Here is a 27,451-nt window from a genome sequence, read left to right on the forward strand (position 1 = left end):
ACTGGTTTACTCAAATTTCGGAGTTAGCTGAACTATGGTCTAGATGGCTGCTGCTGTGATATAGCTTCTGAGGGGTCAGCTCCAAAATTCTGGGAATGTATCTCAGTTTGACAGAGTATTTGCCTAGTGTGGAAGAAGTTCTGGTTTTGACCCCCAATATTGCATAGAGTAAGTGTGGGGGTGCACTCCTATAATCCCAGGAGGCAAGAAGATCAGAGTCTAAAGTCATCCTCAGCTACACAGTATGATTGAGGCTAGCATGGCTACATGAGAGCCGTCTCAAACCACACAGGGTAGAAACTTCCTTAAAACACTTGCTTCCCTTCTTCCTCTCTTGTAGTTGATCTCTGTGTAGTTTCAGCCTAATTGTGCTTCTTGTGAAGAATTTAAACAAATGCCTTGTCGAGGAAAACGGTGCTTTATGAAGTCACCTTGTAAAGATTACCAGAGAGGCGGCTATTTCCTGAAAGAGCAAAAGCTTCACCAGGGAAAATCCCTGTGGTTGCCACAGGCGGGGCTTTTTTACCTGAGCTGATAACACAGCTCCATGTAGATGAGAAGGCAGACCCCAGTTTTGGAAGCTTTGTGAGTAGGTGTGTATTTTGGCATCTTACAGACTCATAGACCTTGTTAAAGAAGTCTTTACCAAGACGGCCCGCTCCAGAAGCCACATTGCTCATACGGAGGTTCCAAACTTGGACTAGACAATGGGAAACTGGCTGGCTAGCCACTGGCTCTCAGTTTTGTTTCTGGTAAGTGCTATTTCATTTCCTATTAATTGGGAATTTTAGCAGAGTAAGAAGACATCATGTTTGTTATTATTTGTGAAGTTATTCAAAAGAGAAAGCGTCTATAGCAATTATCTGCCTTGTCAAAGCCAGTTATCACTTAGAAACAGCCAACTCTAGGCCCAATGAGAGAGCAAAGCCAAATGAGGTGCAGCTGCTCTTGTTTCCAGACCATGAGGACCTACAGTTGAAATTTGTTTCCATTTTTTCTCTTTTCTCTTCTGTCTTATTTCCAACTGTTGACATGGAGTCTTGATTTTTTTCTGCCTTCCCTATATTGCTGCCATTATAAAACAATTGACTGGTTGAGATGAAAGTGATCTTCGAGATCATCTTGACCCAGCAATGCTCAATAGAAATATACTATGAGTCATTTGAGAAATGTCTAAATTATCTCATACTTGTGCTGAAAAGGATAAAAAGAAACATGATATTTGAGAAGTGTAATTCATGGGCATTCGTTCAGCACGTAATCAATATAGACAATATCAATATAATTTCTATTGTTTGTTTCTAGGTCCTTGGAAGAGCATGTCTACTTTACATGCACAGCACATCTCAATCAGAATTAGTCACAGTTCAAGTGTTTCATAACTACATGCTGACGGCTAGCTGCTGCATTACACAGAGCAGATATAAAACAATTCCCGGAGGTTTATGAAGGAAATCAATCTAGATGATACACAGTGAATTGGTAACCGTGATTTAAACCCAGTTCACTGGTATTCAAGCTAGACTTTGTTCACCATTCCACCTATATAGGATCCCTTTCTACACACACACACACACACACACACACACACCACACACTACACACACACACACACAACACACACATTCTTTATCGTTTTTCCTACATTTGTAAGTCACACCTACATGAGGCTCCAGCGCCCTTCCTCACTCTCTGGGGTCTCTTGATTTTTGTTTAATAGTTAATGAAAACCCAAGTGCTTGTTTTTTTAATCCTCGGTGTCCTGTGTTTAGTTCCCTCTGCACTATAATCGAGAGATCCCTAGCTTAGGACAAGGGAAATGTGGCAAGTACTTTCAGTTCTGCTACTGGATGACCTTGACTAAATTATTTATTCTTTCCAGACTTCAGGTCCTGCATGGTGTGGGTGGTGATCGATCAGCTGGTGGAGGAACAGGAGATTAATTAAGTGAATTGATTAGCTTTGGATAAAGGCTGTTTGTTTCTCTAAAAGCCTCTGCAGTCCCCCCTTCTATTCTTTTTTGGGGGGCTGGAGAAATTCATCATTTCCAGGGATGAGTTGCATTTAACTCTCTGACTTCTGGTTTCCAGCTGTTCTTTGGCAGCCCTGCTGGTGGCCTCGGCTTCTTGCTATCTTTGCCATGCACTACTATGTACTATTTAGAAAAAAAAATGAATAAATTGCTCTGAAATAGTTTTACTCCTTTTTCTTCCCAGGTCTTGCACTTCACCTTCTTTTCCATTCACAGTGGGAAATGTAATTCCTGACTCCCAGATGTTGCTGTAATTACACCTACCTTGTCTACAGGTGTCAAGGGGCTGATGCAGAGCTGTGTTCCTGTGTCCATCTCACATTCTGAAATAGTTCTGATCCCCAAAATGAGTTTTTTTTTCTGTTCACCAAATTCATTTCCCTCCAATTTGTTTGTTAGACAATTTCATATAAGAATACTATATTTATACCATTCTCTTCTTCTCCCTCCTCATCCTCCCAAACACCTTCCACTCCTCAGGTTCATGGTCTCTTATTCTTTAATTATTCTTAAAGTATCTATGGCTTTCAATTTTCTTTCCCCACTGGCACAAATAGTCTCTAAAAGACCTTCATTTTTGAAAAAGGATCCCGGGCAAAGGAGGCAGGAGGGAAGTGACAGAATGTGGTGCCCGCTGTCCCTGCTACTTGGGAGGCTGAAGTGGAAGGACTGTCTAAGCCTAGTTCAAGACTAACTTGGGTCAAACCAGCTACGATGAGACCCCCATATCACACACAAAAAAAGAACAGGAGAAAAAAAGGCAGAAGAAGGAAAGAAAGGAGGAAGGAAAGAAGGAAGAAATTAGGAGTGAGCAAGCTAGTGTGGAAAATCAGCCTGTAGTTAGTATGTATTAAGCTTGTACTATATGTAAAACATTGTATTATTACTCAAGTCTCATGCATTAGTTATTGCAAGTTTCACAACACTGCTGTGGGATAGATATCTCACTTCATAGGTGAAAGAACTGATCCTAGAATTCAGATCACAGGTCTGATATTACAGAGCTTCTAATGGTGGCACTAGAATGGAGTCTCAGATGTTTGACTTCAGTTTACACTGAGAACCACTTTACTGTGCTGCTCCAGGTCTGTGAGTGCTCTATAGCTAGGGAATATGAACGGGCCATGCCCCAGACTAAGACCCTTTACTACTGGGCTGAAATGCTTCTTAGTGATTTGGGGTTGGGGTGTATCAAAACGCATCCCAGTGCTAAAGAGATCGGTTCAGTTGCAGACTAGGATAGAGTTCATCTCCATAGCAACACATACTGGCTTCCAAATTATTCTCTTAGCCAATGTGCAGAGGTTTGGACAGGCGCACACAGTCGTTACAGTTCACACAATTACAAAACAATAGGTTAGGTTGCCAAAAAGTCTCGCAACCTAAAAGCAGGAAAATATGTCAGGGTATAATTAAAGAGGCAGACCCAGCTGGGAATGGTTTAGTCTTTCTCTAGTGAGCATTGTTTAAAAGATGCTAAATTTCTTTGTTTATTCAGAAATTTACATGTTCATTCAGAGTCATTCTTTAGGGGTGATAGTTTGAAAGCTCATGCCAGTCCGGGAACTGGCCACTGTTTCCGAAGAGAGCTAGATACATGTTTTAGGCTTTTGCAAGCTATTTGGTCTCCATTCCAGCTACTCAAGTTCACCATAGCACGACGAAAACATCCATAAACGATATGGAAAAGAGTAGACATCCCAATCCCACTTTATTTATAGTCAATGACATTTGAGTTTCGTATATGTAATTTTTATGTCACGATATGTTATTCTTTTGATGTTTCCAAGCATTTAAAGTGAAAACCAAAAAGCAAACACTCTGAGTTTTGAGGACATGCCAATCCGGTGATGAGCCAGGTGTGGGCCATGGGCCTCAGGTGGCTGATCCTTCTCATTAGCATCAGATGCATGCCTCAGATTGGCCACTTTTAAACAAGCTAGATACTAGTAGAGTTATATTAATTTAAAACGAAAATAGGTGAGTACATGACACTCAATATGTCCATATTATTTCCTACCCCTTCCCTACACCTTTCCCAGCTCCTCCATATTCCTTGCTTGTTTTTTCTTCTAGGTGTCTTGGTTGGGGCTGAACATGTTTCTGTTTGTGTATGCCTTCCTGAATTATGAGCAGTCTGACAAGTACTATTACACAAGACAAATTCTTGGGGTGAGTAGTTGGCTTTGATTTTTGTTTCCCTTTTTTAGATGTATTTTTGCTATGTGATCCATGATGGCCTAGCTCTCGCAATCCTCGTACCTCAACTTCCCAAACAGCTTGGTATGTATGTATGTATGTATGTATGTATGTATGTATGTATGTATATGATTATAGGCATGTGTCACCAGGCCCGGCTAATGTTTTCTTTTGTTGTTGATGTTGTTTCTTAAAATCTTTCATTTGTGGTCCTTTCTGACCCAGCTCTTTGATTATTTTCTGGGGGCTGGGCTTACCAGGGGAAAAATACAGATGCTCATTCAAATTTGAATTTCAGATAAATAGTGAATATATATATATATATATATATATATATATATATATATATATGCTCCAATTATACACATGGGTATACAAAAATATTCACTTTCACTTTTTTGAGACAAGGTTTCATCTGCCTCTTGGCCTCCAGAAACCTGAGATTCAGGGTGTGTAGCACCATGGCTGTCTTCATAGGAAGTTCTAATTTAAGTCAACATGCAGTACTTTCTTTTTGCTATGTCTGATAGTGGGTATACTCCTTCAGGGCCAATAAGGAAAATATGAACTAAGGAAAACTATTAGCCAGTGACTCACAACTGGTTTTTCAAAGTTCACGTGACCCTACAGGGAGCCAGAAGGCTAACTAGACAGAATTCCTGCCCCTGCTTCTACTTTGGCCAGAGCAGCCTTCACCTGCCATATGGCCTCGTACGTATGATTTTAAGAGCTTGCTAAATCTAAACATAAATTGTAGAACACTTGTCTGGTATGCTCAAGCCTGCGTTCAATTCCCAGCACTGGAAAATGTTCTGAGTGTTCTGAACATATTAAGGAATAAATGAAAACAAAAAAGAAAACAGAGAAATTAAAAAGGAAATCTTGGTTGTGGCTTGCAAAATGAGTTGACAGGTAAAGGCAATTGCCACTAAGCCAGATTACCTGAGTTTGCTACCTGGGACTCTCACATAGTAGCAGGAAAGAACCAACTCCTGCTAGCTGTCCTCTGATTTTCACAGCACACACACACGCACGCACACAAATAAATGTAATTAAAAATTAAAGGAAAACTTCAAAACCATTGCTATGGTTTAGTGCCTCCTTGTGAAAATGAGGAGTAAATACCTAGGGTGTTTAGAGAATAAAAGGGAGGCTTACATTGCTGCAGAACTCAGGGCCTACTGACACGCTGGAACATCTCGGGGATGAACAAAGATGAGAAGGCTGGAAAGGGTCAGTCAAGTACAGAAAAGGGGGTGAGACTTAGCTGAGTGCACTGGCTTGGAGGTGACAGTTGCTACCCAGAGTGGTGTACCTAGGCCCTACCTGGTTAGGACAGCAAATATGCTTTCCACTTCTCTGTACTGTGGAGTAACAGACAGAGGATTGGTTACAACACTTTCATCTTGGCGGAGCTTATTTCAGTAGCTTTCCACAAAGACTCACTTTATGTTCATATTTAAAGGCAGTTCTCCTTTGCAAAGAAACCTTTTCTCGTCATAATCAAAGGGCACATGTTGAGATCACAGTGAATTTGAATGTTCTGTTCATTGCTTATTCCGCTCTGCTGTTTTCTATTTTAAAAGTGCATTCTCCATTTCCTTTTAGAAGCTAAAACTCCAAAGGAAGTGTTAATTTGTCCAAAAATAGCTTTATATTAATAGAACGATGCAATAAATATGACTAGTTATTAAGAACTTGCTTACTTCATGACCAAAAAGTTCATTGCCGAGAAATGAATCATACTGATATCCTGTGGATGTTTCAATTTTTAAAGCCTTATTTAAAAATGAATTATAGGCATAGAGAACCACTCAGGAATTCCATAAAAAGACTCAAATGGAAACCATACACAAAGGATCTGTAGGGTATGTATGTATGTAAAAATTTTAAATAAGATAAATTTTTTTTTCTAAAAGGTCCCAGCAAGACATTATGAACCAAGGAGCCTCCAAAGATGCCGTTGTGTTTGTCTTCTGTTGACCATCTGCTGCTGGGCATGCAGCCTACACAATAACAGCACTTTCTTTCCCTAGTGAGGGAAATAATTTTCTTTTGAAAGTGGTTATCAATCTCAGAAAGCCGCTGGGTTAGGGATAGGAGCTTGTGTCCACTTCTCCTCCCAGCTCCATGACCCCATCTGATACGGACCCATGTAGGCCTTTGCATGATGCCCAGTTTCAGTGAGTTTGTGTGTGCATTGGTCCTATTGTGTTTAGAAAGCCTTGTTTCCTTGGTCCTCCATCCCTCTGGCTCTTACATTCTTTCTGCTTCCTCTTTTGCAGGGTTCCCTGAGCCCTGAGGGGAGGGATTTGATGGAGACACCCCATTTAGGATCAAGTGTTCCAAGGTCTCTCAGTCTCTCTCTGTTTCTTGTGCCTTTTTTTGGGTTCTCTTCCTTCTGTTTGTTTTGTGCTATTCCATTGTATAGTGTTTGGTTTATATTGCTATTATATTATATTTTCACTTAGTAGCCTGCTTAGTTTCTAATGAGAGGCAGAAAGGAGTGGATTTGCAGGCAAGAGCTGGGAGGAGTAGGGGAAACTGTAATAGGGATATAGTATATGTGAGAAAAAAATCTATTTTCTTTTTTTAAAATTCAACTTATTTATATTTTATATATGAATGTTCTGCATATATGCCTGCATGCCAGAAGAGGGCACCAGATCTCATTACAGATAATTGTGAGTCCCATGTGGTTGTTGGGAACTGAACTCAGGACCTCTGGAAGAGCAGCCAGTGCTCTTAACCATTGAACCATTTCTCTAGCCCCAGGGGAAAAAAATCTATTTTCAATCTAAGAAAAACAATGAAAATGAATTATAAATGATGCTGCTGTCAGTGAGATCAAAGTGTGCCAGTAACAAGCACTTTGCTCCCACTCCCCAGAGACGAGCACTGTTAACAGATCACTGCATGTGTTAAACAGTCATACTGCATCAGGCACAAATTTTGCTTCTTTTCCAAGGTAGGTAATATTGTTCATTTACTTTTTTAAATTTTAATATAGTGAAAGTTGTTCTTTTTAAACATATATGTCTACAAATACAGTGGGACTCCCACATATTTTTTAAATCAGTCAAAAAGGGGACCACAGTACAGAAAGTGTATGGAAATCACTTCCTACACTCAATATGTCTTTGATATCTTTTTATGTGATTGTAGTAGAGCCAGTTCATCCCAGCTCTGTATTCAAGGATCTCAAGCTGGTATCTTGAAATTCACCATGTTTACATTTTCCAAATAGGCAGATGCTTGAAATGGAGAGGCTCCATTTAATAGACATAAACAGTTTGTGGTCTGTTAGCAGAGGGAGAGGCAAACAAAGTGAATGTACACACAACAAAAGGCGTTCTTCCAACCATTAAGATGAAACAGAATTAGATTATTTGCAGAAAAATGGATGCTACTGAAGATAAATATATTAAGTGAATCAAATCAGCCCAGGAAAAGCAAATATGTTGGTTTCTTTAAATGGCAGGTCTCAAGTTTCATATGGAGAAATAAAAGCATACAATGTGTATATGCAGGAGAGTAGAAGTGAAATGGTTGGGGGCAAAGATCGTTAAAAGGCTGGTATTGTAAGGAGCAAGGAGTGGGCTGCGTCCTGTCCCCTTGCCTGGCTAGCTTAACCTCCTGAAATAACCACACAGAAATTGTATTAATTAAATTACTGCCTGGCCCATTATCTCTAGCCTCTTATTGGCTAACTCCCACATATTAGTTTAACCCATTCCCATTAATGTGTAATGCCACTTGACTGTGGCTTACCGGCATGAGTCTAACCAGCATCCTTCTCAGGTAGGAGAACCATGGTGTCTGCCTGTTTCTGCTTTTTTCCTCCCAGAATTCTGTTCTGTTTTCCCCGCCTATCTAAGTTCCTGCCCTATCAAAAGGCCAAAGCAGTTTCTTTAATAACCAATGAAGGTAACACAAATACAGAAGGGCCTCCTACGCCAGGCTGGGATGTGAGAGAAAGCAGGGTAAGGGGGTATAGGTGGAAATATGATCAACATACAATATATGTGCACAAAAGAAAACTTTAAAATTATCAAGTTTAAGTTTTAAATGCTGGCTTTAAAAATATCTACAATGCCTATACCACTGCTTTTCATGTTTGAAGAGAATAATATCAGACCCTTATATTGATAGATCATAATTGATTGACTGAGTCATTACATAGGATAATTTGAAAATTCATGATCATCTTGGGAGAATACTATGAATCATTGCAAATAAGGAGCAGAGGGAGGAGCTTAAACCCACAGTAAATGAGGCCTTCCTGACCACAAGATTTCAATACCACTGGTTGATATAGGGAAATGAATATACATTGGGATAGCTCCATGTTCTGCAATAGGGTGAAATAAAAGTTGTTTTTGTTTGTTTCTTTCTAAAAAGAATTTGTCTTGGATGTGGAGATGTGAAATTATAGTCCAGTATTTTCAATTTTCTTGCCAATTATAATTATAGCTTCCAGAATCCTATGTGATTCAAATAGGTACACTGTGGGAGCCAATGTGGAAATGTAAGATCTTTTTGATGAGCAGAGACAATTTCGTCTGCAATGGAACAGGCTGTCTCTACCCAAACCAGCCAGCGTGTGACTCAACAGGGGCAAGAACATGGGCCATGAGAAGAGTCTGAAATGGAAAACAGCAGGACAGCTCTTGTTCACAGTGCTGCCTACGCTGAAAGCCAGCATGGACACTAGGCAGTCTTGACCTGGCTTGCTTCACTGAAGTCACACTGTCCTGGGCTTAGATTGTATGGAAAAAATGATTTATTTTTAATAGTTGACTACATGTCTTCCTCCCTCCCTCCCTCTCTTTCTTTTTCAAGTTACTGTATAAATAAGGAAAGGGTTTCCACTATGGCATTTTTGTGCAATTTTACTTTGTTCTTACTCATCTTCCCCTGGCAGAGCCTTCCCCAATCTCACCAAAGCCCAACTTGCTGCTTCCCTCTTTTGAAATATTTCCTCTTCTGCTTTCATGTCACATATAATCCATTACTTTCTCAATTTTTTTTCCTTTCACCTTCCTTAATATCTCTTCCTCTCCTCCCATGGTCCTGTTTCCACTTCCGGGGCCTGCATGTCCACAGACAGACTGATGACACAGACAGGCACATGAATGCTCCAACATGAGTCTCTTCTCTCTTTCCACCACAAGTGTCCTGGAAATCAAACCCAGATTGACAGCAAGCACCTTTACCACTAGAGCCATCTCACTAGTCCCTGAGAAACCTTTTAATTTTCTTCAATCCCACTTTTAAAATCTTGGGTTTATGGCCTGAGTTATTGGAGTTTTGTTTTTTTTTTTTCCAGAAAGTCCATGCTTATATTTTGAAGAGTCTTCCACATTCCAAGTTTGAGTCCTTAAATTCAGGTCTCTAATCCATTTTGAATTGATATTTTTGCACAGAGTAAGTTATATGGATTTAGTTTCTTCCTTCAACAGATATATATCCATTTCACCAGCACCATCTGGCTGGCTTTCCCCCCAATATCTGTTTTTGACACTGTTGTCAGATATTAGGTAGAGATAGCTGTATGAGTGTATTTCTGAGTCCTTGTAGGCGGAGACTGCTTGCTCATTTCCCAAATACTCAGACCCAAATAATCACACAGAAACTATATTAATTACGATACTGTTTGGCCAATAGCTTAGGCATAGTCTTAGCTAACTCTTACATCTTAAATTAACCCATTTCTATTAATCTGTGTATCACCATGAGAGTGTGACCTACTGGTAAGATTCTGGCTGGTGGCTGGCGTCTTTCTCCTTTGGCAGCTACATTGTGTCTCCCTGACTCTGCCTACTTTTTCTCTATATCTCTGTTCGGATTTCCCACCTGGCTTTACTCCACTAAGTCATTAGCTGAAACAGCTTCTTTAATAACCAATGGTAATAAAACATATTCATAGCATACAGAGGGGAATCCCACATAATATCCCCTTTTCTGTCTACATAAAAAGGAAGGTTTTAACTTTAACATAATAAAATTACATACAACAAAACAGTTATCATGCAAGAATTATAACATTTATATCTGTAGTGGGGAGCTGCTGGCTGTGTTCATGCCGCCCCAGCTCCTGGTCGCATGGCTAGCTTATGACCCAAAATAACAACACACAAACTCTATTCATTTAAACACTGCTTGGCCCATTTCTGTTCATGTGTGTAGCACCCCAAGGTGCGCTTACCGGGAAGATTCTAGCCTACGTCTATCCTGGGTCAGAGCTTCATCGTGTCTGCCTCTGAGAGGAGAGCATGGTGGCTGTCTCTCAGAGGAGCTGCCCTGCATCTGATCTCACTTCCTCTTCCTCCCAGCATTCTATTCTGTTTACTCCACCCACCTAAAGGCTGGCCAATCAAATGGGTCAAGGCAGATTTTTTTATTAGCCAATGACCTTCCTCCATCATATATCTACTTTATATTTTATCATAACTAAGAAAAACTGTGATTATAACTATCTATTCTTCAATTCCATTAAAGACCCCAAAAGGATATAATATTACCTAAGTTAACAGGAAGTGCATTGTATGCAACTTCCAAAACTCTAGAATTGACAGAGACATCTCACTGCCTGGATAGTCACCCAAAGTTCTTCTGTAACATTGGGGTATCCATCTTCAGCCTATAGGCCCATAGTATCTGGCAAACTTTTCCATGAAACAAGAAATTTGAAAGACTGTTTCACTTCTATTGGCAGTTTGCCAGTCACTTTCTTCTGTATCCTTCAGAATGTCTGGTAGACTCTTTAATGAAGCAGGAACCCTGAAGTATTGTCTCACCTTTAAGCAAGTTGAGCAGTCATTTTTCTGTGGGTCCTGCATGTCCAGTTCATACAGCATACCCATCAAGCAGTCTGGGCGAGGGCAGTTTCTTGCCCAAATGGCTAACCAACTCCATAAGGAGCCTCTTCAATGCCCATCATCCTCTTGAAGTAGATTGGTGCTGCCAGAAGCAGATGTATTTCATTGTCATAAAAAATCCTAAGTTCTTAAAACATTTTAAATGCCATATTCTGTTAGTATTTGAAAGGTTTGAAGAATACCTATCCATCTGAAAAAAATCTCTGTATATCTAGAAAATTTAACTAACACAACTACAAGCTTGACTATTATAGATAACTATCTATTAACCTGAATTTCTTATTTATACATTACATTTTTTAATGAACTGTACAAGCACAATACGTTAATCAAGAGCAGAAATATGCATATAACAAAATTGTTCTTAAATTTGTATCAATAAACCAAGATTCATACCAATGCAAAATATTCATCTCTATAGCATATCCCTCTTTAAAGGTAAACAAACATTAAAAAATCATTTAGGGAATTTGGGCATTGTTCTCTAAACCACTTCCTGTTGATTGGGGATGCTGTTAATCAGGTCTTTCATGGGGTATCCTCAACCAGCAGTCCTGAAACTGTCATGGATGTTGGACCATCTGGGCCACTGCTTCAGGGGGTCTTGTTTGATTAAACCATATTAGCTGGTAAGGAATCCACAGCTTTCTATCCTCTGTGGAAACAAAAGCAGAACCTCTTTTCCAAAGCAACATATCCTTAGACTCAAATTTTGAAGTCAAGAGCAGCCCATACAATGAAATGTCTCTCTGTACTTAGTTTATTCACAGCCAAAAAATTAAAAGAAAACACAATGATATACATAATCCAGACTCTGTGTATTTTCCATTTTTATGTGGCTTATTTTTCTTTACTCCTTTAATATATGACTATCTGTATGCTGTCTCTTTGAAGACTTTGTTTTATTTTTAAAAATGATTTATTTCTTTTTATAAATGTCTATACTTCTTTTTTTCTCTCTCTCAAGCCTATGTACATTTTTTTTAACACACTGTGTCTCATTTAGAGGTCTTTTATGTCTGCATCTGTCCTATTGCATATCTGTAATCATTTTCTGACCAGGAGCACTTTTAAAATGGTAAGCATCTTTGTCATGGCATCCCTGGATGCTGGCTCAGCCTCTCTCAGCCTTTCGATATGGTGGAGACACCTTTACCACCAGCTCAGGGACTTTCAGGTAGGAGACATCCCTATCACCTCAACTATAGGAAGCAGATAGCCCATGCTGCCACCAAGTAACTTGTAGCATGCTGCCCACAAAGCCCATTCAAGTGCTTGGTCTCCTGAATGAGCCAGAGCTGTTTGTGCAACTAGCTCTGGAAGCCTTCTTAAAGATCTGTGCAGTTTTTGCTGCTACTGCGGAGTCAGGAAGCCTTCTCTTAAAGGAATCATACCTCTGCTTGCTTCTAGCAAACAGAACAAGTCTGAAAAAAAATACAGCTTATCAAGAAGTCATGCTTAAAACTCTGTTCTTTTGTGTCTAGAACTTTCCAAACTCTCTCAGGTTTTATGTGGATGTAGTTGCCTCACTTTGGTGGCCCATTTTGTAGGTGGAGACTGCTTGTTCGTTTCCCAACTGCTCAGACCCAAATAATCACACAGAAACTATATTAATTATGATACTCTTTGGCCAATAACTTAGGCATATTTTTAGCTAACTCTTATATCTTAAATTAACTCATTTTTATTAATCTGTGTATCACCATGAGGGTGTGGCCTTTTGGTAAGGTTCTGGCTGGCGGCTGCCATCTTTCTCTTTTGGCAGCTACATGGTGTCTCCCTGACCCTGCCTACTTTTTCTCTATATCTCTGTTTGGATTTCCCACCTGACTTTACTGTATTAAGCCATTGGCTGAAACAGCTTATTTAATAACTAATGGTAATAAAACATATTCATAGCATACAGAGGGCAATCCCACAACAGGTCCTCTTTTCTATTACATCACACTATATACTGTTTTATAAAATTATTTACTTTGTGTGGTGGGTATACCTGCATCTGTGTGTATAGGTGTGAGTACTTCTGTTCCGAAGCCAGGAGCTGTCAGCTCTTCTGCTCTGTAACTTTCTACATTATTCATTTGAGACGAAGCCTCTCACTGAAAGCGGAGCTAGGCTGGTGGCCAGTAAGCCCCATGATACTCCTGTCTCCATCCACACTCCTCAAGCATTGTAGTTACAGCTGTTGCTGTCATGCCTGGCTTTATACATGGGTGCTAGAGGTTAGAACTCAGACTCTCATGTTAACGTAACAATGTTCTTACCTGCTTCACCATCTCCCCATCCCTTTGTATGCATTTTTGTGACATTACCATGCCATTCTGTTGTTATGGTTCTGTTGTATTAATTTGAGATTAGGTTTTGTAATACTTATACCATTATTCTTTCTGCTAAGGATTTCTTTGGTTATTCGGGGTCCTTTTGTATTTCCATATGAAGTTTAGGGTTTTTTCTAGTTCTGTGAAGAATGTCATTGGAACTATGAGGGGAATTGCATTGAATCTGTAGACTACTTTCATTAATATAACCATTTTAACAATATTGATTTTTCCAATCCATGAGCATAAGAGGTGTGCCTTAATAATTGTTTTAAAATACTAAGAAATCATGCATTCTTACCCATACTTGTCTTTTTAGTTGTTTATAGGCACACATGTAAGACTCATAAATTTGCTTAATTGCAATGAAAAATAGCCTGACTCTTCCCCTACCCAATTACTACCATAAGATTGTTGTAATTCATAGATAGCAGTCCAAAAACATAAAGCAACTTGGAGACCAGTTGTATAGAATTGAGAGGTTGACTTTAGCTGCCATGACTGCCTAGACCTTTTCCTGTTCTTATTTTATGCTCCCTTGTCACTCAAGGAAATCATCTTAAAGCTCTTCACTTAGAAATTACACTTTCTCAGGGAACAGGGCTTACCTGGCATGCAAACGGCCCTGTGTCCCATGCCCAGAGCTGAGCAAAGAAAGGCTTTCCCTTCTATCTCTAGCTATATTTAATCGTTCTCCAAGCATTCCATTTTAAAGACATGACATACAGCTGGTTAAATTTTTATTTTCTAAACAAGTATTGCTTTCTTAAATTTTCAACATTAGAAAATGTGGAAAAGAGAATAAAAAAGTCACCAACCATAATTGTATCTTTAAATATAAGCTTTAGTTAATAATATATAAAAGTATATATGATCTCCAAGGCTATTTTATAAAGGGCAAACAATAAAAGTATAATTAAATGCATGAAATAAAAATATCTTCTGCAAACTATTACATTCATAGATTGTCTTTGCTCATGCAGAATTACTGAACCTTGTTCTTGTTCACATTAGTAAATAAATCACCCAACATTTCCAAACCACTGTCATGAGAATTCCTCAATTCCAGTAAGTTCAGCCCATTGTCTCTCTTTGGCAGAGAGACTGGCCTGGTATGCTGGTTGCTGAGAGAGAGTGACTGAGAGAGGCAGGAAACTGCCCCTTAATGTCCATTTGCTCATCCTAGAGAAGTAGACCGGACCAGTCCTCACCTCCTGGATGCTGAGATAAAGTAGCAGTCTCTTTTTTTCTCCTCTATTCCAGACCGCCTTGGCCTTTGCCCGAGCCTCTGCTTTCTGCTTGAATTTTAACAGCATGATGATCCTGATTCCTGTGTGTCGCAATCTGCTGTCCTTCCTGAGGGGCACCTGCTCAGTGAGTTCCCGCTGTGCTTAGTTCAGCTCTCACATTAAAGGAAGAGTCCCTCGGAATGGAACCCAGAGGTCTCCTTTGGTGGATGGCGATGGTTGGGTACTGGAATGCTGTGGTTAAGGCAGGCATGTTGGTGGGAATTAGTGAATTTCATAAGACTGACTGGTGACACCTGATCAGGATGACTTTGCATTTGTAGTTTTGCAACCGCTCACTGAGAAAGCCATTGGATCACAACCTCCTCTTCCATAAGCTGGTGGCATATATGATCTGCATATTCACAGGTAATGTGGCAAAAGATGCAACCGTGGACAACAGGCGATCAGGGTGCAGTGTCATTTGCCTGTGCATATAAACATTAAAAATATTTAATGAGCACCTGGAACTCTTTATGAGACACTTTTTAGAACCATATTCGTGGAGTATATAATCTGTTCCTTTGGGAACTGAGTGGATGGTGGTGGGAGGTCTTGGGCCTTTCAGTATTGGGTATATACTGTGGACTCTGCATTCCACTAGGCACTATAGGTGGGAGTCTCCTATTTCAGTGGGATATGGTTGCCATAATGTTCTTGACACCTCCCATCTTTCCACTTAGCTATTCATGTCATTGCACACCTATTTAACTTTGAACGCTACAGTAGAAGCCAGCAGGCCATGGATGGATCGCTTGCCTTTGTTCTCTCCAACCTCTCTCGTCATGAGAAAGAAAAGGATTCTTGGCTAAATCCTATCCAGTCTCCAAACACGGTGAGGTGATTTGATGCGAAAGCATGGGTATCTGGTCATGATCAGGGAGATCATGGTATTCTTGGTAGATTTTGTGGCCAGGCTGACATTTCTCCTTTTACAGACAGCAATGCATGCAACATTTACCAGTGTTGCTGGCCTTACTGGAGTGATTGGCACAACAGCCTTGGTTCTCATGGTAACATCAGCTATGGAGTTTATCCGCAGGAATTATTTTGAGCTCTTCTGGTATACGCATCACCTTTTTATCGTCTATATCATCTGCTTAGGGATCCACGGCCTGGGGTAAGGTCTTCAGATCCCATTCTCATGCCCACCCCTGTCTTTTGGAGAATTCCTTGTCACAAACTGTCCTACTTTGTGTGTTTTAGTGGAATTGTCCGACGTCAAACGGAGGAAAGCATGGGTGAAAGTCATCCCCACAATTGTTCAAAGTCTTTTCTTGAGTGGGATAAGTATGAATGGAGTTGCAGACGTCCTCACTTTGTGGGGCACCCCCCTGAGGTAAGAATGCTGTCTTCTATTTCACGGTTACCCTTGTTAGTATTGTCATTATTATTTGCTCACTGTTGGTTCCTTTCTATGAAAGATATCTACAATTTTCCAAAAAAAAAAAAAAGTCATCTGCAACAGGCAATTACAGGGACTCTTGAGAAAGAAAGAAATTGCTACAGCATGTAGCAACCATTAATTTCTGCATGCTGTGTGGCCTCTCTATAGAAGTAAAGTTATTGATAATATTTACTGTGTCCCAGTTTTGCTGTTTGAGATAAATGATCTCTGAGGTAAGCACTTCTTTTATCTCCATCTTGGGACAAAAAAAATCTGTAAGATGATGTGAAGTCGGGCTGGAGAGATGGCTCAGTGGTTAAGAGCATTGCCTGCTCTTCCAAAGGTCCTGATTTCAATTCCCGGCAACCACATGGTGGCTCACAACCATCTGTAATAACATCTGGTGCCCTCTTCTGGCCTGCAGACATGCACACAGACAGAATATTGTATACATAATAAATAAATAAATATTAAAAAAGATGATGTGAAGTCATCATCAGTAATTAATGGAACTTTCCTTCAAGTCTAGGTTTTTTACGAACCCAAAAATGAAACCCTTGACCACTGTATTGTTCCAAAAGTTCAGCTGATAAATCCCGGTCAAATTTTCATGGAGTAAAATCAAAACATCCTTGAAGCAGGCTATCTTTAATGGTACAACATGCTTGACAAATACTGTTTCACAGTTTTTATGAAGGCATGCAAAGTGCTTGTCCACAGACATAAGGATGAGTTCAGATCCTCAGCACCCACAGAAAAAGTGGGGCAGAGCTGCATGCACTTATAATCCCAGCACTGTGGAGGCAGAGACAAGAGGATCCCTAGTGCTTGGCGGCCTGTCAATCTAGTCAAATTGAGAAGTTTCAAATTCAGCGAGAGACTCCGTGTCAAACAGTAAGGTGAAAAATGACTGAGGAAGTTACTCCATTGATTTCTGACCACCACATGCCTACGCATGTGCACATGTGTGCTTGCACGCATGTATACACACCCCCACACACATACCACACAGAGAAACAGAGGCAGAGCAGAGAGAGAGAGACAGAAACAGACAGACAGAGAGACAAAGACAGACAGACAGACCGAGACTGAGTTCCAGGGGCTGTGTTTACAGCTCAGTGGTGAAGGACACAAGTTCAGATCCTCAGCACCCACAGAAAAAGTGGGACTTAGCGCTTGCAATCCTGGCTCTGAGGGGGGCAGAGACAAGAGGATCAATATATGCACAAAACCTTGGATTTGATTCTCAACACCACCGAAAATAAATAAATCAATATAAATAAATAAATAACAAACTCATGGAATTAAGATGTGTATCCTCTGGAAATTATCATAGATATAGTTTACTTTAGCGTGCTCATAGCATTTGCTACATTGAGGAAATTGATGGAACTAGAACAACTTGTGATGCCTCAAAGCACTCTGAGAAGGATTAAATCTTTCAATGATATGCACAGATAAATTCATGGACTATATAATGTGCTATGTAAGAATTAATATTAATAGCTAAGATACGACTATATGAGCTGGTGTTTGCCAATAGCCTGGTATCAAGGGAAATCAGGACTACTCCACAAAACACAACCTATAGTAGCTTGTGTATTTGCTGCTGTTTAATAAATTCTACCTTTACAGAAAATCCCAAATGTATCATCTGTGGTTCTGATATAGGGCACCCATGACAAGTCCCTAGCAAATGCCTCTTTCTTTTTATCATCATTGAACATCTTACTGTATGAATTACCCCTACTGCTGGACACATGTTACCAGTATTAGGTTCTATCAAGAAATGGTATAATTAACAGCCTAGTACATGTAGTTAAACATATATACAAGTAAATTTATGGAATAAACTCTGAGTCTGGCAAATATTGCCTAATCACCCTCTACAAGTACTTAGAAATGTGTATGTTCTCACCAGTGCTGCATAGGATTGTTTCTCCACAACCTACTCAATGCATTCTGTTAGGAGTCTTTTGGGTCCTTACTAATATGTCAAGTAACTTAAAAGTATCTTTTTAAAAGTATCTATCATCTATCTATGTACTGATAGAATGACTACAAAGAAGTAGAGAAGCCACAGCGGAGTTCAAGAATTTCAAGGTGACTTTACCGGAAGCAGAGGCAAGGCTGATGGTATTTCTGCAGAGGGAATCTCTGTGGGAGTCAGCTAATAAATCCTGCAGGAGAGCTATTGAAGAGGGCTCAAGCAAAGCCACAGCATCATAAGTGAGCAGAGCTTCAGCATTGAGTCTATCTGCAGGGGCGAGGTGCAGGACCAGGACCAGGGAGGCTGTGGAGGTCAAGTGCAGGATCAGACCCAGACAGATGAATGGGTGGATGGACAGACAGATGCCTTATAGTAGATCCTATCAACAGTAGGGACTTAACTGAACCAAAGCCTCTGAGACAGTGGGTAGTCTTCTATCTTTTCAGTCCTTTGATGAACATATGAAATGACCAGATGGCAGGTTAATGGCAGACCTGCTATTGCTCTTACATTGGTAGATACTCTGCTCTTTATGGGATCCAGGTGAGGATATTGCTTATCAGTGTATTTTCTCTATGTAGTGCTGGAGACACATTAGATGAATCTATTTTAAGATGTACTTAAATTCAGGAATTGCTTTGATTGACCATGGAATATCCTGAGTGAGGATGCCAGTTTTGCTACCTAAATGCATTGCTTTGTTTCTTCCACAAACGCTTACAAAAAGACACTCTGGTTTTTCAAGACAGGCTTTCTCTGTGTAACAGCTCTGGCTGTCCTAGAACTCACTTTGTAGACCAGGCTGGCCTCAAACTCACAGAGATCCATCTGCCTCTGCCTCCCGAGTGCTGAAATTAAAGGTGTGTGCCCCTACACCTGGCTATAAAAGATAGTCTTAACACATCCACCATTTAAAAATTAGAAAAATAACATATATTAAAGATAGTTTTAAAAACAAAAATTCATATATTTCTACAACCTGAGGTAATCCTATCTGTATCTTTGGAGTCTTTCCTCTATTGTCAAATATTCCTTTCAAAAATTTGTTTTTAAAACATCTGTATATACCATTTTGGTCATTTTTTTTTTAGTGAATACTTTGGTCACTATAGTTCCCAAGGGCTTTTTGCACACCCTTGCTATTTTTTTTTTCGGTTCCTGTTTTCTAGAAGTAAATTCCAGGATCAAAGAGAGGGACTACTTTGACACTGTTGAGATGGGCTGGCAAATTGCCCCCTGGGCAGATGCTGTCAACATCCATTAGTTACATATGTGAACACGTGAATTGTTCCAAACCCTGGTTAATTCTGGACATCACTGCTAAAATTTGACTTGTAACTTGACAGACTAAAGTGCCACTGTGTTTTTAAGAAGTCTGCCTACTTTGGGTGTTTTGCGGTGTGTTGGTACCGGTAGCATCAGTCATACACTCTATCCCCCACCTCGATGTTTTGCTACTTTTGTATTTAAATGATGGAGGAGTTACTTTCATTTAATAAAGAAACTGCCTTGGCCCATTTATAGGCCAGCCCTTAGGTGGGTGGAGTAAACAGACAGAATGCTGGGAGAAAGAAGCTGAGTCAGGAGTCGCCATGATTCTCCCACTCCAGACAGACGCAGGTTAAGATCTTTCCTGGTAAGCCAGCTCATGGTACTACACAGAATATTAGAAATGGGTTAGATCATTTAATCATTTACTTCTATTGTGCATTTCCTTTTTTCATAATGGGAATTTTTTCTTTGATTTTCAAATTTTTAATTTTGAAATATAATTTAAAACACACACATACACACGTACCCTTATGTCTTACTTTTGCCATTTGCTCCCTGATACGACCTGTACATTTCAGGGAATGGTCTATTTTACTAATGACATATTGGCAAAGAAAACTATTGTTTTGTGTTTGTTTCCATTTTAATCTGTGCTGAAATCAGTGACTTGATAATGATACAAAGTAGAGAACTTGATACCATGTGTTAAATGAAGAACCTCTACAAGAATAAGTCCTAAGGGAGAGCTTTAGGGATGATTTCACTCTTTACCCTGTCTTTGTGCAGTCTTGGAAGTGGATCCTGGCACCAATCACTCTATATATCTTTGAAAGGACCCTTCGCTTTTACCGCTCCCAGCAGAAGGTTGTGATTACTAAGGTAAAGAAATATCCACTTTCCATCGCAGTGAGAAAATCTCTGTTCTACCTGAGTGTAGAACTAAGTTGTCAGATGTTCATAAAAATGATGTTGGAAGAAGAAACATGCTTAGTTTCCCCAGTGCTGGACAAAACTGTGGGCAATAGAGCTTTGGCCGGAACCACTAGCATGGGTCTACATTGGAGAGTACAAAGAGGGGACCTGAGCCAGAGCTTACCCACAAATGTCTTTTGTTCTGTGTACATGGTGATTATTTAAAGGGTGGATGAGACTGGGGATGTGGCTTCATGGTGGAATGCTTTCTTACTATGCTCAAGGCCCTGGAATTGTTCTTGTGACCTAAACTAAAATAAAGAGCTGGTTATCAACTGTTTAAGAAACTGGATGGAAGTTTCCCCTTTAAAAGGACATTTCCTGGGGACTGGGGAGATGACTGAGTGGTTAAGAGCACTGGCTGCTCTTGTTCCGTTCCCAGCTCCCACATGGAGGCCCACAAATGCCTGTAACTCCAGCTGCTTCAGGGGATCTGATGCCCCTTTCTGACCTCCGTGAACACTACATGCACGTGGTGCATACACAGACAAGCACGCACACACATAAATAAACACAGTTGTTAAAAAACACGATGGGATTTTATTAGGTTATAAAGAAGAATGAAAGTAAGGTATTCACAGAAGAAGAGCTGAATCCAGGATTATCATAGTAAGTGAAATAAGCCTGGAAGGCAAATCAATGCCATGTTTTCTTGCACACTTGGAATAAAAATTTCAATATGAATTAAATATAAATGTATATAGAGTATGAAAGCAATGGAGAACTATGTGAGGGACGAAGAGATTGTGACATGAAAGCAGAAGGGTGACTACTTGGGGGAGAAAGGTGTCACCTAATAAGGGGGCAAGTATGGAGCAGACATGAGCAAGGTACAGTGATATATATGTGTATATATATTATACATACATATTATATACACACATCACAGTGTATTATATAATATATATTATATATCATATACAATACATATCACAGTATGTATCTATATTATATACATGTATTATATATTATACACACATATCACATTATGTATCTATAATGTGTTATATAGTATATACACATATATCAGTGACATATATCATACATATATGTTATATATCATATACACATATATTACAGTGATATGTATATATATGTTTCATAATGGCATCCATTATTTTTATGAAAACTAAAGTACAATATTATTAAAGCCATTTTTTTCCTTCTCTTGAAGTATCAGGAGCCCTGAGAGCACAGAATCTCACTCCCACATTGCAACTATTGTCTGGAGCTAAGTAGTGGCTGCTCCCTTTTAGAGGGGACTTGACCTCATACTTTACAAGTCAAAAGCACTCATTTAGCTAAATGCCTGCCCTTGCCATGTTCAGAGTTTGCCTCTCATGATCTATGTGCTTCACTCACAGGTTGTCATGCACCCATCTAAAGTGTTGGAACTGCAGATGTGCAAGCGTGGCTTTAGCATGGAAGTGGGACAGTATATATTTGTAAATTGCCCTTCCATTTCCTTCCTGGAGTGGCATCCCTTTACTCTGACCTCTGCTCCAGAGGAAGAATTTTTCTCCATTCATATCCGAGCAGCAGGGGATTGGACAGAAAATCTTATAAGGACATTTGAACAAAGGCCCTCACCAATGCCCAGGTAGGTCCTTGAGACCTTCAGAGACTCAAAACAGAATGTAGTTTAATCAAAAAGAAAACAATTCCTTTTTGAAGCAGAAGTCTGGTAATCAAGCACATAATTAAACGAAGTGGGCAGGTACCGGCTGGGGAAGCAGCTTGTTTCTGGAAAGATGATTAAGGCTAAGGACTGAGATGAGACTTTATGCCTCTGTTGTCTTCTCTCATTTGGTAGGATTGCAGTGGACGGCCCCTTTGGCACAGTCAGTGAGGATGTTTTCCAGTATGAAGTGGCTGTACTGGTTGGGGCAGGGATTGGGGTCACTCCTTTTGCTTCCATCTTGAAATCTATCTGGTACAAATTCCAGCGTGCAGACCACAAACTCAAAACACAAAAGGTATGTTCCCACATGTCATTTTCCTCCTGGCCTGGCCCTGACAGGTTAAGGCCATTGTAGCTTGAGGTCTCACCCTTAATAAGGGGGGGGGGGCAGGAGAACTTATCTGGAGATAGTTAAGTAGGGTAAATGTCATTCATTACCCTTAGACTTAGTCAACAAATATAGATAAACCTATGTATTATATATGTATGGATGTTACACACACACATACACACATACATACATACACACCTGTCATCACAGTGTACATTGTGAATGATATATAATAAAGGTATGGGCTATTTTTGCTGATTTCAGATCTATTTCTACTGGATCTGCAGAGAGACAGGTGCTTTTGCCTGGTTCAACAACTTACTGAATTCCCTGGAACAAGAGATGGAGGAATTAGGCAAAATGGATTTCCTAAACTACCGTCTCTTTCTCACTGGCTGGGATAGCGACATTGTGAGTTCAAATAAAACACTGACTCCAATCTCTAAATGTTAAGATAAAATATAATGCATGAATACTAAATAAAGTATTCCTTATCATTTCTTACCTGACCTCATTCTCACACCAAAGGTTTCAAAGTGGCTGAAGACAGAAGCAGTTGTCAAACTTGGATTTTCTAATTTTATATTTTTCTGCTTCCAGGCTGGTCATGCAGCATTAAACTTTGACAAAGCCACGGACGTCCTGACAGGTCTGAAACAGAAAACCTCCTTTGGGAGACCAATGTGGGACAATGAGTTTTCCAGAATAGCTGCTGCTTACCCCAAGTAAGTACCTTGCCCTCCACTTAATTGAGTCTACAGAGTTAGAATTTAAGTCTATTGAGCACACCTGGGGAAAGTGCGCTGGGCCATAAAGGGCCAGTGAGACAGATTATCAGGTAAGGTGTTTGCCACCAAGACTGATGATCCAGGTTCAGTTCTTGAGACCTCACATGGTAGAAGGTGAGAACAAACTCCTTCCCCTATGTTGTCCTCTGACCTCCACTCTTGAACCATGGCACTGTACCGACGTGTTGAGGTCTGACTGACCTACACAGCACACACACACACATGCACACATGTGCATGCACACACACACACACACACACACACAAATAAATTTAACAGAAAACTTGAGGACTGAGGAAATTTCATCTGGGATTTTAGTAAAATAAGGGTCATGATCTTGCAGTTGATGAAAAGCTGTTCCTTGTCCCCACAAGCATCTGTGCCATGAACAAGGTGAAGATACTCTATCCTTATAGATAGTACTGAACCAAATAGAGCACCAGAGAAATTAACACACATTTTGGGGTGTGAGGTGCTCAATAATTTGGGGTACTTTATCTAGTTCACTGACCAACAGAGCTCATTGTTTTGAGACAATGTTTCATATATCCCAGGCTGGCCTCTACAGATGTGTGTGTATGCATATATATGTATGTACATATATACACATATATGTATGTATATATACAGATACATGTATACACACATCTTGATATATAGTTGCCTTACTTAGGGTTTTATTGCTGTGAAGAGACACCATGATCACAGCAAGTCTGACTTACACTTTCAGAGGTTCAGTCCATTATCATCATCGTGAGGAGCATGGTAGCATGTGGGCGGAAGTGGTGCTGGAGGAGTAGCTGAGATTCCTACATCTTGCAGGCAACAGGAAGTCAACTGAGACACTTGGCAGTATCCTGAGCATAGAAAACTTCAAAGCCTGCCCTCACAGTGGACAATTCCTCCAACAAGGTCATACCCACTCGAACAAAGCCACACCTCCTAAAAGTGACACTCCCTATGCAATTATGGGGACCAATTACATCCAAACTATAATAGCCAGGAACTGGAGAATAAGGACTCTAACTATATTGCATGTACATAGCAGCATTATTCATAATAGCCCAAAGTGAAAACATCCCAACTTCCTATCACCAGATGTATTGTATGTAGAGGATGGAGTTTTATTTATCTATAAAGAGAAGTACTGACACATGCAATACTGTGGATTAACTTTGAAGATACTAAGCTGAATAAGAGAAACCAGGGGGGTTGAAGATACACCTCTGTGGTGAAGAGTGCTTGCTGTTCTTCCAGAGGACCTGAGTTCAGTTCCCATTGCCCATAAAAGGTGGTTCACAACTTCCTATAAATCCAGGTCCTGGGAATCTGATATTATACATGCACATGTTACCCCCACATGTATACATTTTTTAAAAAATGAACATTATTAGAAAGAAAAGGTCACTTGTGGTATGACCTTTCTGTATGTAGAGAAAGTAGATCAGTGATTGTGTAGGGCAGGATGGTACAGCTGGGAGGAAACCACTGAGTTCTAATGTATGTAACATGAGGGGCCTGCTTGTTGGGGTTTCTGTCCCACCCGGTACCCCACAGCCAGCAAGCCCCCCCCCCCCAATCACTGAGATCTCTCTAAGTTATAAAGCTGATTGGCCCATTAGCTCAGGCTACTTATTAGCTCTTGTAGCTTATATTAACCCATTATTCTGATCTATTTTTGCCATATGGCTCGGTACCTTTTTCAGCTGGCAGGTCACATCCTGCTTCCTTGGTGATCTGCACAGGACTGAGAGGAATCAACTTCTTCCTTCCCAGAATTGTCCTGTTCTCATTGCATCATTTCTACTTCCTGTCTGGTTTTCCTGCCTATACTTCCTGCCTGGCCAATCAGTGTTTTTTTAAAACATGATTGACAGAATACAAACAATTCTCCTGCACCAAATGTAGATGAGGGGGATGGAATTAGTGATGATGGTTGTGTATTAACTTTGTGGTTACACTAAAAAGCATTAATGGTACAGTTCAAAGGGTGCATTTTATGGTACATGTACTATGCCATAATTAAACTTAAAAAGAAAAGTTGATATCTACAGCATAATTAGGAAGGTTGGCTTTGGCAGAATACCTCCTTCAAAGGCACAGTAAAGTTTGGGGTGGGGATAAGTTCACAAAAACTTCTTTATATAGCACTTAGCTCATATGCACTTGTTGTGGGATGGGCACTTTTCCATCTATTTCATGTTTATAATTCTCAGAAGAACCCTGCAAGGTAGGTTCTATTTGTATTCCAATTCTCTAAAGAGAAAGAGATGACATAGGTGAAATGTCAGAGCTGGACAGGCAGACTGAGTCTGCCTGCACTAGCTGAGATAGCTCAACCCTTCCCCCTTAGGGACCTCCATTCAGGAAAAGCCAAAGCCTTGATTATTTGGCAGAAAAGAATTTGAAGACCAACCAAAACGAAGCAAGTTCATGAGTTTAAGTATTTAAACAAGAATCATATAGGACAATGGCAGTATACAATCCCAAGACATGGACATAGGCTTCTTAAGAGAGTTGCATCTATGTACTTTCACAATGACAATGTATAATCCTGTCATTGGGTTTAACATTCCCCCAAGGTTATACTTTTCATGGTTTAATACGAAAACAAAGCTTAAAATTCAGGGGAGTTAAAAATGAATAAGTTTCTTTACTTAAGTGTTGTTCTTTTGTGAATGAAGTTGTCAGGTGCTTTTGTGAAGTATGAGATAGGGAAGCCTCTATGGCAAAACTCAGGGTGATGCTCTAGGCCTGAGTAAGCACAGTTCATCGATTTAATTAACATTCTTGTTTAACTTGTCTTTAGAAAAAAACTTGCATTATCTCGGTAGGTCATTTTGGTTTTATCATCTGGGTTGAGGTCTCTTCACTTAGCATGAAAGGCAAACCAGATCTCTCCCTGACTGTCCTCTTAATTTCTCCTGTCTTTTTCTCCTGCCCCTGCCCCAAAGTCTAACATTTAACAGCAGTATTACACAGTATCTTGTGTCTCAATAAAATGGGGAAAGGCTGAGAGCATACTTAGGACTTGGAAACAAAATGTTAAGAAAAAATTTTCTTGGAAGGAGGATTTCAACAACTGAAGTTTTTTTTTTTTTTAATCAGAACATATTAATTATATACAATGGGTTTCATTATATTTTCTTTCTTTTTTTGGTTTTTCGAGACAGGGTTTCTCTGTAGCTTTGGATCCTGTCATGGAACTAGCTTTTGTAGACCAGGCTGGCCTCAAACTCACAGAGATCTGCCTGTCTCTGCCTCCCAAGTGCTGGGATTAAAGGCGTGCACCACCACTACCCAGTTTCATTATATTTTCGTACATGTATATAATGTATTTCAAATATTTTTATTTTTTGGAGTTAAAGTAAGTACATTATTTCCTCCAATTCCTTCCACCTCAAATTTATGGCTATATATATTTCCATATATGTGTGTAGAATGAACACATATATGGAAATATATTTTTTCCTAAAATAATTTATATAAATACCACCTGCTCAGTTTAATGTTAATTTTATGTGTTAACTTTTAGGTCCAATCACTTGAATTTCAATCCTATTTACTTCCTATCTTGTGCCCCTCCCACTCCTGCTGATACTCATCCCTCTTCCACTTTCATGGGTTCTTTTTCCTCCCTTTTTGGTGACCTAGTAAGTTTAATTAGGGCTGCTTCCGCATTAGCGAGTTTCCAGTAGCTATAGGACTGAAGAAAATGGTGAAAATGATTCTTTCCCTCAGCAACCATTACTAATAGCCCCTCAGAGAATGGTGGGGGCCATGTGCACCCCAGCAAAGGACAGAATGATGATGGACCCAGTCACACACAGCTCGACATTGCTGGGAGTAGCAGAGGCTGTTCTTCATTTCCGCTAACAGCATTCATTGCATCTGGATAATTACTGTTGCTCTATTCCTACAGGTCTGTAGTGGGGGTTTTCTTATGCGGCCCTCCGACTTTGGCAAAGAGTCTGCGCAAATGCTGTCAGCGATACTCAAGTCTTGATCCTAGGAAGGTTCAATTCTACTTCAACAAAGAAACTTTCTGAATTACAGGAAGCAGCATAGTAGCCCACTTTCCCACCTTGCAGTCAGCTACTAGATAATACTGTGCCTCACAAGGACTTCACTCCCTTCTTTTCAAAGCTTGCATTCAACTTCACCATAATTAAGCTTTGCCAACCCGAGAGCTGCATAAGCCACAGTAATTTCAAAGCACATGAATTGGGTTTTGTGGGATAGTTGTAAATCCTGGGAAACCTGACTTCAGCTGAGCTTTGCTGGTTGACACTTGCACCATCTAACCCCTGGTGT

General features: G+C 40.0%; 1 protein-coding gene across 3 annotated transcripts; it reads left to right on the forward strand.

Annotated features, from left to right (window-relative positions):
* Window positions 1–695: 695 nt before the first annotated feature.
* Window positions 696–27,319, forward strand: Nox1 (NADPH oxidase 1). Of its 3 annotated transcripts, XM_057759360.1 has the most exons (13): window positions 696–752; window positions 4,109–4,204; window positions 14,694–14,804; window positions 15,001–15,085; window positions 15,400–15,551; window positions 15,655–15,836; window positions 15,923–16,055; window positions 20,152–20,244; window positions 21,702–21,937; window positions 22,151–22,313; window positions 22,614–22,760; window positions 22,950–23,074; window positions 27,060–27,319. In XM_057759360.1, the coding sequence occupies exons 1-13, from the start codon at window positions 708–710 to the stop codon at window positions 27,184–27,186; spliced, it is 1,695 nt and encodes a 564-aa protein (XP_057615343.1). In that variant the 5' UTR covers window positions 696–707; the 3' UTR covers window positions 27,187–27,319. The 3 variants fall into 3 exon arrangements, with proteins under 3 accessions (XP_057615343.1, XP_057615342.1, XP_057615341.1); XM_057759359.1 differs by lacking the exon at window positions 22,614–22,760 and having other exon boundaries at window positions 708–752; XM_057759358.1 differs by lacking the exon at window positions 14,694–14,804 and having other exon boundaries at window positions 708–752.
* Window positions 27,320–27,451: the final 132 nt, after the last annotated feature.

Source organism: Chionomys nivalis, chromosome X, assembly GCF_950005125.1.
Source record: "Chionomys nivalis chromosome X, mChiNiv1.1, whole genome shotgun sequence".
Classification (NCBI taxonomy): domain Eukaryota; kingdom Metazoa; phylum Chordata; class Mammalia; order Rodentia; family Cricetidae; genus Chionomys; species Chionomys nivalis.